The sequence below is a fragment of the Oncorhynchus nerka genome, unplaced genomic scaffold, assembly GCF_034236695.1.
Source record: "Oncorhynchus nerka isolate Pitt River unplaced genomic scaffold, Oner_Uvic_2.0 unplaced_scaffold_423, whole genome shotgun sequence".
NCBI classification, from domain to species: Eukaryota; Metazoa; Chordata; class Actinopteri; order Salmoniformes; family Salmonidae; genus Oncorhynchus; species Oncorhynchus nerka.
The window spans coordinates 643,422-663,180 of NW_027040490.1; the positions used below are offsets into that span (position 1 = coordinate 643,422).

The 19,759-nt window shown below is 45.7% G+C and overlaps 1 protein-coding gene across 1 annotated transcript in view; it reads left to right on the forward strand.

Moving 5' to 3' along the window:
- The window catches only part of LOC115127460 (ankyrin-2-like), a 242,285-nt gene that overhangs the window by 159,822 nt on the left and 62,704 nt on the right, over nt 1-19,759 (forward strand). Inside the window, 6 exon segments of the mRNA XM_065017053.1 lie at nt 34-4,763; nt 5,988-6,065; nt 6,508-6,639; nt 7,418-7,558; nt 17,791-17,998; nt 18,330-18,399. Of these exon segments, the coding sequence (XP_064873125.1) occupies nt 34-4,763; nt 5,988-6,065; nt 6,508-6,639; nt 7,418-7,558; nt 17,791-17,998; nt 18,330-18,399 (5,359 nt within the window).

Genomic DNA, 19,759 nt, shown 5'->3' on the forward strand with positions numbered 1-19,759 from the left:
CAGCTGGAAGGAACCAGAGATGGGACCAGACAGGAAGTCTTCTAGAGATGATGCAGAGATGGGACCAGACAGGAAGTCTTCTATAGAGATGATGCAGCTGGAGGAACCAGAGATGGGACCAGACAGGAAGTCTTCTATAGAGATGATGCAGCTGGAGGAACCAGAGATGGGACCAGACAGGAAGTCTTCTGTAGAGATGATGCAGCTGGAGGAACCAGAGATGGGACCAGACAGGAAGTCTTCTATGGAGATGCAGATCAGCCCAGACAGGAAACCCTCTGAGGACTTTAGCGCTGACATCAAGGCCGAGCTGGAGGACAGTCCAGAGTACCAGCTGTTCAGACAGACCTCGTTTATAGGGGATGACAACCACCCACAGGCTGAAGCAGCCGAGGAGGAGCTCCCAGCAGACCACACAAACGACACCCCAACCTTCATGTTCAGCCCCTGTATGCACGAAGACAGGCAGGATGAGTTATTCACTAAGGCTGAGAACCTGATGGGGAATGAAAGCCCTGTGAGTCTGAAGCATGAAGGCGCAGCGGACTCTCCCGGGACTAGCCTAGGAACCAGGACTCCCCATTCAAGCACGGGGGAGAGTGAGAAACACGAAGGATTAGCAGACACCCCACAGATGAGCCCACTCACATTCCCCACTCAGGAGGTTGACCTGCCCACAGTTTATAAAGAGACAGAGAGAATGGATGGGATGAAAGTACTAGGAGATGTGATTCATGGTGATGAAGAAATCTTTCCAGAAACTGAAGATTTAGTCGTAGAAACCAAATCAGCGACTCCGTCCCCTGTTCGGGAACCGCTGTTACAAGAAGTCACGATCCAACGGAAGACCTCCCCCAGACCGGTTAAAGTGGTGAGAGATATGTCAGGGATGGAGTCCCTCCTCAGGGGAGATATGGATCACGACCTAGAACAGAGACCATCACCTGTCCGTGGCGCTGAAGTGATGACAGTTCAGGAACCGCTATTACAAGAAGTCAGGATGGAAAGGAAACCCCCGCCCAGACTGGTTACAGTGGTGAGCGATATGTCAGGGATGGAGTCCCTCCTCAGGGGAGATATGGATCACTACCTAGAACAGAGATGTATGGTAAATAGTGGTTCACCAAAGGATGACATCGACCAACAACAGAGTTTGAAACAGACCATCCTTGCCAGGGATGACAAGCGACAATCACTTATTTTCTCCACAGAGGAGGTAGACATGTCAACAGAAGATACAGAGACAGAAAAAGAAGACTGGTGGAAAGTGCAAGGCATGGATGATGGTGGCGCTCGGGGTGCCGAACCGATAATCTTGAACCCAGTTCAGGAGCCGATGTTACAAGAAGTCATGATCGAAAGGAAGACATCGCCCAGACCAGCTGTAGGAGTTAAAGATACGTCGGGCATGGAGGCACTCCTCAGTGGAGATTTAGAACAGTACCTAGAAAACAGACCTGTAGATCTCAGTGGTGTACCGGAGGACGACATCGTACAAGAGAGATTGGAACAGGTTGTGATTACACGGAAGAGAAAACAGGAAACCCACACGTTCTCCACTGAGCAGGTAGACCGGTCCGCAGCAGATAAAGTGACAGAGCGAGATGTTGTTAATGTAGTGCAAGTAGGAGCCGCGGAGGACGGTGTCATCTACGGTGATAAAGACTTCGTGCAGAGTTGTTCAGCTGGGGGGGAAGCATCAGAAAGTTCAGCTACTACAGTGATACGTTCAAGAGACTCAAAGAAGGTGACCTTTGACCTTCAAAGGACGTTTGATTCAGCGCTCCCTGCTCAAGCCTCTGAAGAGGACGACCAGGTCCCTGTTGAGACAAGACCTATCTTAGAGGACTGGGATGATTTAGAGATAAAACCATCGTACCACAAAACTACAGAACTTTCATACTCAAACCCATACATGCAAGACTCAATTTCAGCAGACAGAATTGCTCCTGAATCTAGTTGGGTTGTACCAGAGCGCCATGAAAGGGATGCAACTGATCATGGAGCTGTGCACAGTCCAGACGGTGTGGGTCAGGCCCTCAGACCTGCAGACTTAGAGGTCCTCTTTCCTTTGGCCCTGGGCCACCCTGAGAGACGACTCTCCCATGGGGATTCTCTGGAGACCAGTCCTGTCATGGATGAAGGTTCCTCCAGGAAGTCCCCTGACTCTATAGAGCCAAGCTCAACCGGGGACTCCCCCTGCCTTGACTCACTGGAGAGCAGCCCCACTGAACTGAAACAAGACACATGCTTTCAGGCGACAAAGAAGACAGCTGTGTATGAAGACTACTACTCTCAGCTTAGAGCCTGTCTCGGTGAGGAGCACGTCAGCAACATTGAGAATGAGGATTACTCCAAACAGACTTATCAAATGGATGGTGAGGGCGAGGGTCCCCTCCCATTGAAGGGGGAAGACCCTGAGTGGCTCTCCATGCCCATAAATCTGAGCTCAAACCCTGAGGATGATATGGACGACGTGGATGCAGAGGGCAGCGGGACTGGCCAGAGACAGTTCACCCCAGAGGAGGAGATGTTCAAAATGGCCGCCAAGATCAAAACCTTCGAGGAGATGGAGCAGGACGTCAAAACGAAGACAGACGGGAAACCCTCAGACGGCTCTGTGTTATCAGACTCTGAGGATTATGAAGAATGTCAGTCGATCGTTGACCTGATGGACAGGGAGGCAAAATCATTTAAGCCCAAAACCGACGCCGGTACTTTTCAGTCTGAAATTGAAACTGTGGCTGAAATCCAACCCTCAGTCCCTGGTGCAGTAACTGCGTTGGATAGTTCAGTTCACTGTGAAGCTCACCTACCATACAGTGCCTCAGGACATTCACCATCAGGAAAACAGGTCTCTGAGCACCTCGAATATCGTTCACTAAGCACTGAAAGAGAACAATATACCACAGAGAACATCAGTGAAAATATCAGTGAACGTACTGAGCAGAAAGAGAAGATAGATGTAATATCAGCTATGCACGCACACGAGGTGGAGATGGATCAGTCACAGTTGAGTGTCAGTCAGTCTGGTGAAAGTCAGTCAGTCAAACCAGAGGTGTTGTGCACCGACGTTGAAAGCTTCAAGGAGGTGAAGGATGCGGATGGTAAGGCAGCCGTGTTGGAAATGCATCCCGAAGACAAGCCTGTTCAAGGAGAGCTGGTCCCATGGAGTGCCATGTCAGACGACAACGAGGATGACAATGACGACGAAGCCTTCGCAGCACGTGTGGAGGCGGAGGAACGAAGGATGATGGCTCTCGTGGAAGACCGCCGTACCCCTGACACCACACCGGGTCGCACACCAACCGAGGGGGGCACCCCCAATCCCTTCCAGTTCCAGGAAGGGAAGTTCTTTGAGATGACCAGAGGGGGCGCTATCGACATGACAAGGAGGAGCGTTGAAGAGGAGGGCGAGGGCTATGCCTTCTTTCACATAGGAGAACACCCAGTTGACCAGGTTCTGTTCGAGGACACAGGAGATTGCGCTAGCCCCGATGTTCTCAGAACAGAACAGACTATTGCCGTTGCTGATCTACACCTCCAGAAGGTGGACCAAACCAAAGATGATTCTGACTCCTCCTTCCAGACTATACCATTACCCGAGGCTGATCAGAGGGGGAAACCAGTGGCCAAACCCAGTACCTCCATCAAAATGGAGCCAAAAGCTGAAACATTCCCCCTGCTAGAAGCTAAGATGGGAAGCTTCTTAGAGGTAGATTCTCCAGACCCGACTATAGCTGAACTCCAGATGTTTACCACCACTACTCTTGTCACCCGCTCTGTGTACTCTGAACAGGTCCGCCAGTCATCCGACTCATCCCTTGAGGATGAAGAAGAAGAGGAAGAGGAGCAGGGTTCTGTCATTGAGATGCCCACTGGCTATTGTGACTCGGTGGCACCCCCTAGTGTCCTGCAAGGGTATGACACCTCGGCAGGGTCTGACACCTCAATGGCACCCCCTAGTGTCCTGCAAGGGTATGACACCTCGGCAGGGTATGACGCCTCAGTGGCACCCCCTAGTGTCCTGCAAGGGTATGACACCTCGTCAGGGTCTAACACCTCAGTGGCACCCACTAGTGTCCTGGCAGGGTCTGACACCTCTAGTGTCCTGGAAGGGTCTGACATCTCAGTTGCACCCTCTAGTGTCCTGGCAATGTCCTACACTTCAGCAGACACTGTGGCTAAGGATGAAAGCAGTTTCAAATCAAAGATACCCATCAAAGCTGGTTCAATGAAATCAGACCTCGGCCTTGAGCAGAAATCAACAGTGGAGGAATCTCTTGTTCAGGACCGGAGGACGAGGTCCGAGGAGGATTTTGGAGCCGGGAAGAAAATCTTAACTGACAAATACAGCAGGAGTCACTCCGACAGCGACCATCCTGCAACTAAATCCAAACCTCTCACCTCCAGACTCCCTGTCATGGACAAACACAAACCCACAGCCCACTCCTCCTCCTCCTCTTCCCAGCCCGACAGAGACCAGGGCTCTGACGTACGAGAGCTTTCCCTCCGATCCTCTCTGGATGTCGACGACATCAGCAGCAGCGGTGATCACAACAGTCCAGATTCTGTTATCTTCAGGTATGACAGACCAACGCCTCGCAGATCTGCCCCGGACACGAGGGCTTTGTCGACTCAGACACGGGTTCGAGCTTCCTCGGTGACGGGGGAGGTGTTTGAGTCCAGACCCATCTGGGAAGACTCAGTAGAAACTCAGATGCAGCGAATCTGGGATGATCGGACAACGGAGCGGCAGCAAGGTACCAAAAATCTGGCACTTCCTTTCCTCTCTTTCTCTGCTCCTTGGAAGACCTTTCTTTGTCTTAGTCAAGACCAAGCATCTGTCACTTTTCTGTTGTGTGTCTTGTTTTGTCATTTCGTGCCGTGCTGTGTTGTCTTGTCCTGTTCTGTGTTGTCTTGTCCTGTGTTGTCTTGTCCTGTGCTGTGTTGTCTTGTGTTGTTTCTTTTCCATATAAATGTCTGTGTCTATTGACGATTGTCTAGAAGTCTATTGTCTATGTATGTGTACATTAAATCTCAAGATTGACTTACCTAGATGTGTTAGGAGAAAACTCATGATTAACTTCAGGACATCTAATACACTACTATATTACTGAAACTCCTTATACTAAAAATGACCACATTGAGTTCGGAATGCCACAGTCTTTCCATTGTTTAAGTACTAATCGACTACAAATACACTGTCGTGGTGGTCCGAGTAGAGCAGGTATTGTCATCAACAGTATGGATCAGAACATCAGCCCTGCTTCATACTCCCCCCATCATCAGCACCATGACCTCCACAGCCTATAACATAGAGGCCGGTTACATTACATTACTGAAATGTATCTGTACCTTCCAAGAACCTAGAAAACATCCCATAATCAATATGATATCTGGAGAGTTTTAAACTGTTATATTTTCAGAGGAGTTATGGGTCTGCGGCCCAAAATGGCACCCTATTCCCTATGGGCCCTGTGGTCTAAAGTAGTCCACCCTATTCCCTATGGGCCCTGTGGTCTAAAGTAGTGCACCCTGTTCCATATACCCCCTATGGTCTAACATAGTGCACCCTATTCCCTATAGCCCCTATGGTCTAACGTAGTGCACCCTATTCCCTATGGGCCCTGTGGTCTAAAGTAGTGCACCCTATTCCCTATGGGCCATGTGGTCTATAGTAGTGCATCCTATTCCCTATGGGCCCTGTGGTCTAAAGTAGTGCACCCTGTTCCATATGGCCCCTATGGTCTAACGTAGTGCACCCTATTCCCTATGGGCCCTGTGGTCTAAAGTAGTGCACCCTGTTCCATATGGCCCCTATGGTCTAACGTAGTGCACCCTATTCCCTATGGGCCCTGTGGTCTAAAGTAGTGCAATGTAAAGTGAATATGATGCCATTTGGGACGTAGCCTTAGCGTTGTTACCGCGCTGCTGTTGAGCTGTGATGACCTGTGTGTAACCTCTGTCCGTGGTGGTGTTCGTAGTGGATTGGCACGACGATGCAGACAGGAAAGAGGAGACGTTGGCTATCATTGCAGACCTGCTGGGGTTCAGCTGGACAGGTAAGTTATCCAGGTGGTGTTTATCTGGTGTAGAAGGTATGTATGAAATAGGAGTGAAAAGCTGTTTGAACACTGGTCAAATGTTGTCCACTATGTGGGGAATAAGGGTACTGTAATAAGGGTACCCACTACGTAGGGAATACGGGTACTGTAATAAGGGTACCCACTATGTAGGGAATAAGGGTACTGTAATAAGGGTACCCACTATGTAGGGAATAAGGGTACTGTAATAAGGGTACCCACTATGTAGGGAATAAAGGTACTGTAATAAGGGTATCCACTATGTGGGGAGTAAGGGTACTGTAATAAGGGTACCCACTATGTAGGGAATAAGGGTACTGTAATAAGGGTACCCACTATGTAGGGAATAAGGGTACTGTAATAAGGGTACTGTTTAGGACGCCGCCTCAGTGTGTGTGTGTGTGTGTCCCGTGTGTCTCAGAGCTGGCGAGGGAGCTGGAGTTCAACGAGGATGAGATCCAGGAAGTGAGGACGGAGAACCCTAACTCTCTACAGGAGCAGAGCCACGCCCTGCTGCAGCGCTGGGCTGAGAGAGAGGGAAAACACGCCACCGGTATGTCTGTCCTGACGTCTTCTACTGGGCCTCACTTGGGTATGTCCAAAATGGAACCCTATTCCTTATACTGTATAGTGCACTGCTCTGGACAAAAGTAGTGCACTATGTAGGGAATAGGGTGCCATTTTGGCACTCAGATGTGGACTCAGCCACGGAAACCATCCATCTCTGGACAAAAGTAGAGCACTATGTAGGGAATAGGGTGCCATTTTGGCACTCAGATGTGGACTCAGCCACGGAAACCATCCATCTCTGGACAAAAGTAGTGCACTATGTAGGGAATAGGGTGCCATTTTGGCACTCAGATGTGGACTCAGCCACGGAAACCATCCATCTCTGGACAAAAGTAGTGCACTATGTAGGGAATAGGGTGCCATTTTGGCACTCAGATGTGGACTCAGCCACGGAAACCATCCATCTCTGGACAAAAGTAGAGCACTATGTAGGGAATAGGGTGCCATTTTGCATCTATATATGAATGATAAATATATGTTACAGCCTTATTCTAAAAATGGATTTAAAATGTTAGTTGTTTTCTCATCAATCTAAACACGATACCCCAAAATGACAAAGCAAAAAAACGTTTGTTTTTTTGTAGAAATGTTATTTATTTATTTAAATTGATTGTCTTTTTTGTTGTATATTTTTGTTGTTGGTTTAGAGATTATTTTTGTTTAATGAAAAGTGCTATAGAAGTGAAATAAGTAAGGATTATTTATTATTATTATTATGATAATTGTTACTCTACCGATATGTGTTATCTTTTGCCCAGCAGAGGAGAGCCTGATAAAGAGGCTGACCAAGATCAACCGGATGGACATCGTCCACCTGATAGAGACCCAGATGAACAAGTCAACACAGGAGCAGACGTCTAGGACCTACGCAGAGATAGAGAAGACTCTGGACCAGAGTGAAGGTACTGAACCTGTTACATTATATTACAGAGATAGAGGAGACTGGACCAGTTACATTACATTACAGAGATAGAGGAGACTGGACCAGTTACATTACATTACAGAGATAGAGGAGACTCTGGACCAGTTACATTACATTACAGAGATAGAGGAGACTCTGGACCAGTTACATTACATTACAGAGATAGATGAGACTCTGGACCAGTTACATTATATTACAGAGATAGAGGAGTCTCTGGACCAGTTATATTACATTACATTACAGAGATAGAGGAGACTCTGGACCAGTTACATTATATTACAGAGATAGAGGAGACTCTGGACCAGTTATATTACATTACATTACAGAGATAGAGGAGACTCTGGACCAGTTACATTACATTACAGAGATAGAGGAGACTCTGGACCAGTTACATTACATTACAGAGATAGAGGAGACTGGACCAGTTACATTACATTACAGAGATAGAGGAGACTGGACCAGTTATTATATTACATTACAGAGATAGAGGAGACTGGACCAGTTACATTACATTACAGAGATAGAGGAGACTCTGGACCAGTTACATTACATTACAGAGATAGAGGAGACTCTGGACCAGTTACATTACATTACAGAGATATAGGAGACTCTGGACCAGAGTGAAGGTACTGGACCTGTTACATTACATTACAGAGATAGAGGAGACTCTGGACCAGTTACATTACATTACAGAGATAGAGGAGACTCTGGACCAGTTACATTACATTACAGAGATATAGGAGACTCTGGACCAGAGTGAAGGTACTGGACCTGTTACATTACATTACAGAGATAGAGGAGACCTGGACCAGTTACATTACATTACAGAGATAAAGGAGACTCTGGACCAGTTATATTACATTACAGAGATAGAGGAGACTCTGGACCAGTTATATTACATTACATTACAGAGATAGAGGAGACTCTGGACCAGTTACATTACATTACAGAGATAGAGGAGTCTCTGGACCAGTTACATTACATTACATTACAGAGATAGAGGAGTCTCTGGACCTGTTACATTACATTACAGAGATAGAGGAGACTCCGGACCAGTTACATTACATTACAGAGATAGAGGAGACTGGACCAGTTACATTACATTACAGAGATAGAGGAGACTGGACCAGTTACATTACATTACAGAGATAGAGGAGACTGGACCAGTTACATTACATTACAGAGATAGAGGAGACTCTGGACCAGTTACATTACATTACAGAGATAGAGGAGTCTCTGGACCAGTTACATTACATTACATTACAGAGATAGAGGAGTCTCTGGACCTGTTACATTACATTACAGAGATAGAGGAGACTCCGGACCAGTTACATTACATTACAGAGATAGAGGAGACTGGACCAGTTACATTACATTACAGAGATAGAGGAGACTGGACCAGTTACATTACATTACAGAGATAGAGGAGACTGGACCAGTTACATTACATTACAGAGATAGAGGAGACTCTGGACCAGTTACATTACATTACAGAGATAGAGGAGACTCTGGACCAGTTACATTACATTACAGAGATAGAGGAGACTCTGGACCAGTTACATTACATTACAGAGATAGAGGAGACTCTGGACCAGTTACATTACATTACAGAGATAGAGGAGTCTCTGGACCAGTTACATTACATTACATTACATTACAACTGGCTTCCAGTTGAAGCTCGCATCCGCTACAAGACCATGGTGCTTGCCTACGGAGCTGTGAGGGGAACGGCACCTCAGTACCTCCAGGCTCTGATCAGGCCCTACACCCAAACAAGGGCACTGCTTTCATCCACCTCTGGCCTGCTCGCCTCCCTACCACTGAGGAAGTACAGTTCCCGCTCAGCCCAGTCAAAACTGTTCGCTGCTCTGGCCCCCCAATGGTGGAACAAACTCCCTGACGACGCCAGGACAGCGGAGTCAATCACCACCTTCCGGAGACACCTGAAACCCCACCTCTTTAAGGAATACCTAGGATAGGATAAATTAATCCTTCTCACCCCCCCCCCCCCCCCCCTTAAAAGACTTAGATGCACTATTGTAAAGTGGCTGTTCCACTGGATGTCATAAGGTGAAAGCACCAATTTGTAAGTCGCTCTGGATAAGAGCATCTGCTAAATGACTTAAATGTAAATGTAAAATGAGACTCTGGACCAGTTACATTACATTACAGAGATAGAGGACACTCTGGACCAGTTACATTACATTACATTACAGAGATAGAGGAGTCTCTGGACCAGTTACATTACATTACAGAGATAGAGGAGACTCTGGACCAGTTACATTACATTACAGAGATAGAGGAGACTGGACCAGTTACATTACATTACAGAGATAGAGGAGACTCTGGACCAGTTACATTACATTACAGAGATAGAGGAGACTCTGGACCAGTTACATTACATTACAGAGATAGAGGAGACTCTGGACCAGTTACATTACATTACAGAGATAGAGGAGACTCTGGACCAGTTACATTACATTACAGAGATAGAGGAGACTCTGGACCAGTTAGTCTGGACCAGTTATATTACATTACAGAGAGAGGAGACTCTGGACCAGTTACATTACATTACAGAGATAGAGGAGACTCTGGACCAGTTACATTACATTACAGAGATAGAGGAGACTCTGGACCAGTTACATTACATTACAGAGATAGAGGACACTCTGGACCAGTTACATTACATTACAGAGATAGAGGAGACTCTGGACCAGTTACATTACATTACAGAGATAGAGGAGTCTCTGGACCAGTTACATTACATTACATTACAGAGATAGAGGAGTCTCTGGACCAGTTACATTACATTACAGAGATAGAGGAGACTCTGGACCAGTTACATTACATTACAGAGATAGAGGAGACTGGACCTGTTACATTACATTACAGAGATAGAGGAGACTCCGGACCAGTTACATTACAGAGATAGAGGAGACTGGACCAGTTACATTACATTACAGAGATAGAGGAGACTGGACCAGTTACATTACATTACATTACAGAGATAGAGGAGTCTCTGGACCAGTTACATTACATTACAGAGATAGAGGAGACTCTGGACCAGTTACATTACATTACAGAGATAGAGGAGACTCTGGACCAGTTACATTACATTACAGAGATAGAGGAGACTCTGGACCAGTTACATTACATTACATTACAGAGATAGAGGAGTCTCTGGACCAGTTACATTACATTACATTACAGAGATAGAGGAGTCTCTGGACCAGTTACATTACATTACAGAGATAGAGGAGACTCTGGACCAGTTACATTACATTACATTACAGAGATAGAGGAGACTCTGGACCAGTTACATTACATTACAGAGATAGATGAGACTCTGGACCAGTTACATTACATTACAGAGATAGAGGAGACTCTGGACCAGTTACATTACATTACAGAGATAGAGGAGACTCTGGACCAGTTACATTACATTACAGAGATAGAGGACACTCTGGACCAGTTACATTACATTACATTACAGAGATAGAGGAGACTCTGGACCAGTTACATTACATTACAGAGATAGAGGAGACTCTGGACCAGTTACATTACATTACAGAGATAGAGGAGACTCTGGACCAGTTACATTACATTACAGAGATAGAGGAGACTGGACCAGTTACATTACATTACAGAGATAGAGGAGACTCTGGACCAGTTACATTACATTACAGAGATAGAGGAGTCTCTGGACCAGTTACATTACATTACAGAGATAGAGGAGACTCTGGACCAGTTACATTACATTACAGAGATAGAGGAGACTCTGGACCAGTTACATTACATTACAGAGATAGAGGAGTCTCTGGACCAGTTACATTACATTACAGAGATAGAGGAGACTCTGGACCAGTTACATTACATTACAGAGATATAGGAGACTCTGGACCAGAGTGAAGGTACTGGACCTGTTACATTACATTACAGAGATAGAGGAGACCTGGACCAGTTACATTACATTACAGAGATAGAGGAGACTCTGGACCAGTTACATTACATTACAGAGATAGAGGAGTCTCTGGACCAGTTACATTACATTACATTACAGAGATAGAGGAGTCTCTGGACCAGTTACATTACATTACAGAGATAGAGGAGACTCTGGACCAGTTACATTACATTACAGAGATAGAGGAGACTGAGCCAGTTACATTACATTACAGAGATATAGGAGACTCTGGACCAGTTATATTACATTACATTACAGAGATAGAGGAGACTGGACCAGTTACATTACATTACAGAGATAGAGGAGACTCTGGACCAGTTACATTACATTACAGAGATAGAGGAGACTCTGGACCAGTTACATTACATTACAGAGATAGAGGAGACTCTGGACCAGTTACATTACATTACAGAGATAGAGGAGACTGGACCAGTTACATTACATTACAGAGATAGAGGAGACTCTGGACCAGTTACATTACATTACATTACAGAGATAGAGGAGACTGGACCTGTTACATTACAGAGATAGAGGAGACTGGACCAGTTACATTACATTACAGAGATAGAGGAGACTGGACCAGTTACATTACATTACAGAGATAGAGACTCCGGACCAGTTACATTACAGAGATAGAGGAGACTGGACCAGTTACATTACATTACAGAGATAGAGGAGACTGGACCAGTTACATTACATTACAGAGATAGAGGAGACTCTGGACCAGTTATATTACATTACAGAGATAGAGGAGACTCTGGACCAGTTACATTACATTACAGAGATAGAGGAGACTCTGGACCAGTTACATTACATTACAGAGATAGAGGAGACTCTGGACCAGTTACATTACATTACAGAGATAGAGGAGACTCTGGACCAGTTACATTACATTACAGAGATAGAGGAGACTCTGGACCAGTTATATTACATTACAGAGATAGAGGAGACTCTGGACCAGTTACATTACATTACAGAGATAGAGGAGACTCTGGACCAGTTACATTACATTACAGAGATAGAGGAGACTGGACCAGTTACATTACATTACAGAGATAGAGGAGACTCTGGACCAGTTATATTACATTACAGAGATAGAGGACACTCTGGACCAGTTACATTACATTACATTACAGAGATAGAGGAGACTCTGGACCAGTTACATTACATTACAGAGATAGAGGAGTCTCTGGACCAGTTACATTACATTACAGAGATAGAGGACACTCTGGACCAGTTACATTACTTTACAGAGATAGAGGAGACTCTGGACCAGTTACATTACATTACAGAGATATAGGAGACTCTGGACCAGAGTGAAGGTACTGGACCTGTTACATTACATTACAGAGATAGAGGAGACCTGGACCAGTTACATTACATTACAGAGATAGAGGAGACTCTGGACCAGTTATATTACATTACAGAGATAGAGGAGACTCTGGACCAGTTACATTACATTACAGAGATAGAGGAGACTCTGGACCAGTTACATTACATTACAGAGATAGAGGAGACTCTGGACCAGTTACATTACATTACAGAGATAGAGGAGACTCTGGACCAGTTACATTACATTACAGAGATAGAGGAGACTCTGGACCAGTTACATTACATTACAGAGATAGAGGAGACTCTGGACCAGTTACATTACATTACAGAGATAGAGGACACTCTGGACCAGTTACATTACATTACAGAGATAGAGGAGACTCTGGACCAGTTACATTACATTACAGAGATAGAGGAGACTCTGGACCAGTTATATTACATTACAGAGATAGAGGAGACTCTGGACCAGTTACATTACATTACAGAGATAGAGGAGACTCTGGACCAGTTACATTACATTACAGAGATAGAGGAGACTCTGGACCAGTTACATTACATTACAGAGATAGAGGACACTCTGGACCAGTTACATTACATTACAGAGATATAGGAGACTCTGGACCAGAGTGAAGGTACTGGACCTGTTACATTACATTACAGAGATAGAGGAGACCTGGACCAGTTACATTACATTACAGAGATAGAGGAGACTGGGCCAGTTACATTACATTACAGAGATAGAGGAGACTCTGGACCAGTTATATTACATTACAGAGATATAGGAGACTCTGGACCAGAGTGAAGGTACTGGACCTGTTACATTACATTACAGAGATAGAGGAGACCTGGACCAGTTACATTACATTACAGAGATAGAGGAGACTGGGCCAGTTACATTACATTACAGAGATAGAGGAGACTCTGGACCAGTTATATTACATTACAGAGATAGAGGAGACTCTGGACCAGTTACATTACATTACAGAGATAGAGGAGTCTCTGGACCAGTTACATTACATTACATTACAGAGATAGAGGAGTCTCTGGACCAGTTACATTACATTACAGAGATAGAGGAGATTTCTGGACCAGTTACATTACATTACAGAGATAGAGGAGACTGGACCTGTTACATTACATTACAGAGATAGAGGAGACTCCGGACCAGTTACATTACAGAGATAGAGAAGACTGGACCAGTTACATTACATTACAGAGATAGAGGAGACTGGACCAGTTACATTACATTACAGAGATAGAGGAGACTCTGGACCAGTTACATTACATTACAGAGATAGAGGAGTCTCTGGACCAGTTACATTACATTACAGAGATAGAGGAGACTCTGGACCAGTTACATTACATTACAGAGATAGAGGAGTCTCTGGACCAGTTACATTACATTACAGAGATAGAGGAGACTCTGGACCAGTTACATTACATTACAGAGATAGATGAGACTCTGGACCAGTTACATTACATTACAGAGATAGAGGACACTCTGGACCAGTTACATTACATTACAGAGATAGAGGAGACTCTGGACCAGTTACATTACATTACAGAGATAGAGGAGACTCTGGACCAGTTATATTACATTACATTACAGAGATAGAGGAGTCTCTGGACCAGTTACATTATATTACAGAGATAGAGGAGACTCTGGACCAGTTACATTACATTACAGAGATAGAGGAGTCTCTGGACCAGTTACATTACATTACAGAGATAGAGGAGACTCTGGACCAGTTACATTACATTACAGAGATAGAGTAGACTCTGGACCAGTTACATTATATTACAGAGATAGAGGAGACTCTGGACCAGTTATATTACATTACATTACAGAGATAGAGGAGACTCTGGACCAGTTACATTTATATTACAGAGATAGAGGAGACTCTGGACCAGTTACATTATATTACAGAGATAGAGGAGACTCTGGACCAGCTACATTACATTACAGAGATAGAGGAGACTCTGGACCAGTTATATTACATTACATTACAGAGATAGAGGATACTCTGGACCAGTTACATTACATTACAGAGATAGAGGAGACTCTGGACCAGTTATATTACATTACATTACAGAGATAGAGGAGTCTCTGGACCAGTTACATTATATTACAGAGATAGAGGAGACTCTGGACCAGTTACATTACATTACAGAGATAGAGGAGACTGGACCAGTTACATTACATTACAGAGATAGAGGAGACTCTGGACCAGTTATATTACATTACAGAGATAGAGGAGACTCTGGACCAGTTACATTACATTACAGAGATAGAGGAGACTGGACCAGTTACATTACATTACATTAAGACCTGGATCGTGAAAACGACTGGTTTGTTTGTTTTTGATTTGAAATAGAAATAGAAAAAAAAATATTTGTTTTTATTTTTTGTATATAAAGCAATAAAATAACAACTTGATTTTTTTTTTTTTAATTTCCCATGTGGTTCAGGTTAAATGTGGAATGCTTGTCATTGGTTAAGTTCACAGCCAATATTTACTGTCCTTTCAAAGTAAGAGTTCACTCTTCTTACCATGCTGTTCTATTATCTATGAATGAATTGATTAATAGCTGACCGTACCGTGCCACAGGGCCACAGATCAAGTACGATTTCTGCATTAGATTTAGTGTGCATTGACTTAATGAATGAATGAACTGCTGTTACTGTAAATGGTTAGCTGTCTGATGCATCCTAGCTACCTAGCTAACCATTGGCCGTCTTATTAAATAATGATATCCAGCCAAATCAACAGTATCTATTGCGAGACTAGAGATATTCCCCGAGCTATGGTTAGTCAGTGGTTGCACATCTACCTAGCTGTAATGACACAAGGGTGTGAATAGTACACATTTAAATATATCCTTTCACTGTTTATAGCAGGTCTCCAGCTACCCAGACCTGTCTGATCACAGTGCTGTGGGTGTGTCCAGCTTACACCTGTGCAAATCCGGTTGTTTGTGTATAGCAATGGAATGAAATATCCAACCAATGGCTCAAGTCGTGTTATAGGTCCACCCCACACCTGGAGGGCTGTGTGGTCCTGTCCAGATGAAACCCCCTAGCCCCTACCTCTAGACACTTGTGGAGATCTGAGAGGATTGGACAGGTGTAAGCAATACCACCAAAATTCCAACAAGAGGGTAAGGTGGATCTCTCACCATGGCACCACCCATCAATCACTCTCAGATCTCCACAATTGTCTAGACTCTGGGCAGTAGGGACTAGGGGTTGGTTCTGGACAGTAGGGACTAGGGGTTGGTTCTGGACAGTAGGGGCTAGGGGTTGGTTCTGGACAGTAGGGACTAGGGGTTGGATCTGGGCAGTAGGGACTAGGGGTTGGTTCTGGACAGTAGGGGCTAGGGGTTGTTTCTGGGCAGTAGGGACTAGGGGTTGGTTCTGGACAGTAGGGGCTAGGGGTTGGTTCTGGACAGTAGGGACTAGGGGTTGGTTCTGGACAGTAGGGGCTAGGGGTTGGTTCTGGACAGTAGGGGCTAGGGGTTGTTTCTGGGCAGTAGGGACTAGGGGTTGGTTCTGGACAGTAGGGGCTAGGTTTTGTTTATGGACAGTAGGGACTAGGGGTTGGTTCTGGACAGTAGGGGCTAGGTTTTTTTCTGGACAGTAGGGACTAGGGGTTGGTTCTGGACAGTAGGGACTAGGGGTTGGCTCTGGACAGGCCATGGGTATTATGGAAGCTCAGTCAGTAAGTCTGGCACTGTCTAAACATGTTAAAATGGCAGTGCAGTTAAAAATGTGATTTTCCAGTTTTGTTTATGATATTTCCACACACTATGACGCAGGGTCGGGACGATATCAGTATTGCAATATTTTTTCCAAAAACAAAAACAAAAAGCTGACCAAACTCTTTTGTCCTTTAAACACCTGCTGTGTGTAAAATAAATTGTGTGCTATAGCAAAGGAAAATAAATACATCGGGGCTGTTTTCCAACATAATGATGTTTGTTTCCACGACCTCCCGGGTGGCGCAGTGGCTAAGGGCGCTGGACTGCAGCGCCAGCTGTGCCATCAGAGACTCTGGGTTCGCACCCAGGCTCTGTTGTAACCGGCCGTGACCGGGAGGTCCGTGGGGCGACGCACAATTGGCCTAGCGTCGTCCGGGTTAGGGAGGGCTTGGTCGGTAGGGATGTCCTTGTCTCATTGCACACCAGCGTCTCCTGTGGCGGGACGGGTGCAGTGCGCGTTAACCAAGGTTGCCAGGTACACGGTGTTTCCTCCGGCACATTGGTGCGGCTGGCTTCCGGGTTGGATGTGCGCTGTGTTAAGAAGCAGTGCGGCTGGTTGGGTTGTGTATCGGAGGACGCATGACTTTCAACCTTCGTCTCTCCCGAGCCCGTACGGGAGTTGTAGCGATGAGACAAGATAGTAGCTACTACAACAGTTGGACACCATGAAATTGGGGAGAAAAAGGGGTAAAAAAAAAATATGTTTGTTTCCAACATCAGGGCTGTTTTCCAACATGCTGTTTTAAATCCGCTAAGTGATTTGTTTCCTTGCCACGATACTAACGAGTAATTTGTTCGACGATCAGATGGGAGCAACATGACTGGTTGTGTTCTTGCCACATTTAAAGGTCCTTTTAAACGTTAAATTCCGTCTTTAGTATTTGGCCCATACATTTTTTCAAATGTGATTCGTACTTAGTGTAAGGGTTAATTTAGAGGGTTCTGCCAGTGATGTTGGTAGAGGACGATATAATCTGACCATGTTTTGATCCTGAGTCTGTCTCTCTCTCTGTCTGTCTCTCTCTCTATCTCTCTGTCTGTCTGTCTGTCTGTCTGTCTGTCTGTCTGTCTGTCTGTCTGTCTGTCTGTCTGTCTGTCTGTCTGTCTGTCTGTCTGTCTGTTTGTCTGTCTCTCTCTCTATTTGTGTCTCTGTCTGCCAGTGTCTGTAGCCCTGTCCTCAGTGCAGGAGGACGTAGACAGCCTCAGACTGGTGAGGAGGGTGGACTCTTCTCCCAGACCGCCCCCAGCCGTCTCAGAGGAAGACTTATCAGTAGCCTCCCTCCTGGACATTCCTTCCTGGGCGGAGCCTATGGGCCACACCCACTCAGAGAGCATGCATGGGCTATTGGAGGACCTGGAGATCACAACGTATGTCAGTCAGAGAATGAGCCCATCAGCTTCATGGATGGATGAGAATATTTGTACATTTCATTTAACTGTCGGCTTTAGTAAGAGAGGAGTATTCTACAGAGTTTGAGACACATTATCAATCTGTCATTCCAGTAGATCATCAGAATTTAATATTGTCAATACCTGATAGCTCCTCCAGATTATCATAATAATAACAATAATATTAATAATAATATATAATAATTATAATGATTATAATAATTGTTGCTTATATTATATAGTCATATAGTATGTCTCTTTGGAGTCTAAATGTAATAATAACCCAGTGTTCATGTCATTCATGTTTCAGGGAGCTGAGCCCCAACCCGTGGACTTTGGAGGACACGGTAACAAGGGAGTCCGCTACCGCCAGCGAGCAAGTAAGTCCCCCTCTGAACGTGATTGGAGCAGAAACATGGAGACTAGCGTCTCAGGTGTATGGCCCCCAGTACCAAACCAGAGACCAGCCTCAGGGCCAGCGCAGCAGAAGTAGCAGTGGTCTACTCCACCCTCAAGTGGGCGCAACTGGGCCTCTGCCAGCTGGTGTTGACCAAATGTCCCCACCGGGGCGAGGCGAGGTTGAGGGTGAGCGCTGGCTGTCGCCGGAACAGCTCAGGATATCGTCTCCCATAGTGATCAGTGACTTTGGTCTGAGTCTGTCAGAGTCTGAGCAGGCAGAGACAGACTTCAGAGAACTCTGTGTTGGGTTTAGGGAGATGCCACTGGACAGGACCCTGAACCCTAAAACCAAAGCCAGGTTCTCCAGAGAGGCCAGCACAGAAATCTATGACCACAGTCATTTAGCTGAGTCAGACTGTAGCAACGCGTGTTCGCCTGAGAACCGTAGTCAGGCTTGTTCGCCTCAGGACTGTAGCCATGGTCCGGCAAGTCTGGCCATGGCTGAGGAGGCTGACCAGAGAACAGTGGCTGAGGAGGCTGACCAGAGAACAGAAAAGCACATAGAAGAGATAACGGCTCGTTTCTACCGGGCCATGTACGGCTCAGAAGAAGTCCTGCAGGTCACTGAGATGGTCCCCGATCCCCACAAGTCCGAAGACCGGTCAGAGAAACGCCTGGAGCTGGTAGCTCTCAGAAAGAACCAATCACAGGTGGAGACACAGCTTTCGTTTATTGACGAGCCAGGAGAGGGTTGTGCCATGTCTCACTACAGCATGGTAGAGCAAACCAACGTCCAAAAGGGCATTGTTCGGCCGAAGCAAAGTCCGGCAACCAGCGAGTTCACTCCGATGACACGTGACTCACCTGACAGGCACTCTAGCTTTATCACTGTTCGACCAGAACCTGATCACGTCATAGTGAGGGCAAAAACATCCGGCATGTTCATGCCAGTTACCCACCAGTACCCTGGCCAAGACACAACACAGTATTCACATCTCACTAACTACAGACCTCTGACTCCTGATTCAGAAATGGAGTCCCTGTCACCTGACTCTCTACGGGGTCTCTCACCCATGGAAGAAGGGCTCATAACCGTAGCTAGACTATCATCCCCTGAGTCCGTAATGTCCATTGGCGCCTACAGGGCAATTTCGCCTGACTCCCCTCTCCGCGAGCGTAGGGTAATGTCTCCAGATTCTGCCAGGGCATTCCGTGAAAGCAGGCCTCTTTCTCCCGGGTCGGATGGGTGTAGATTTTCATCCGAGGTTAAAGCCTACATTATAGAGAGTAGAGAACCGTCATACTCTCCTTCAGACATATACAAGGGTAAAAAGGATTCCT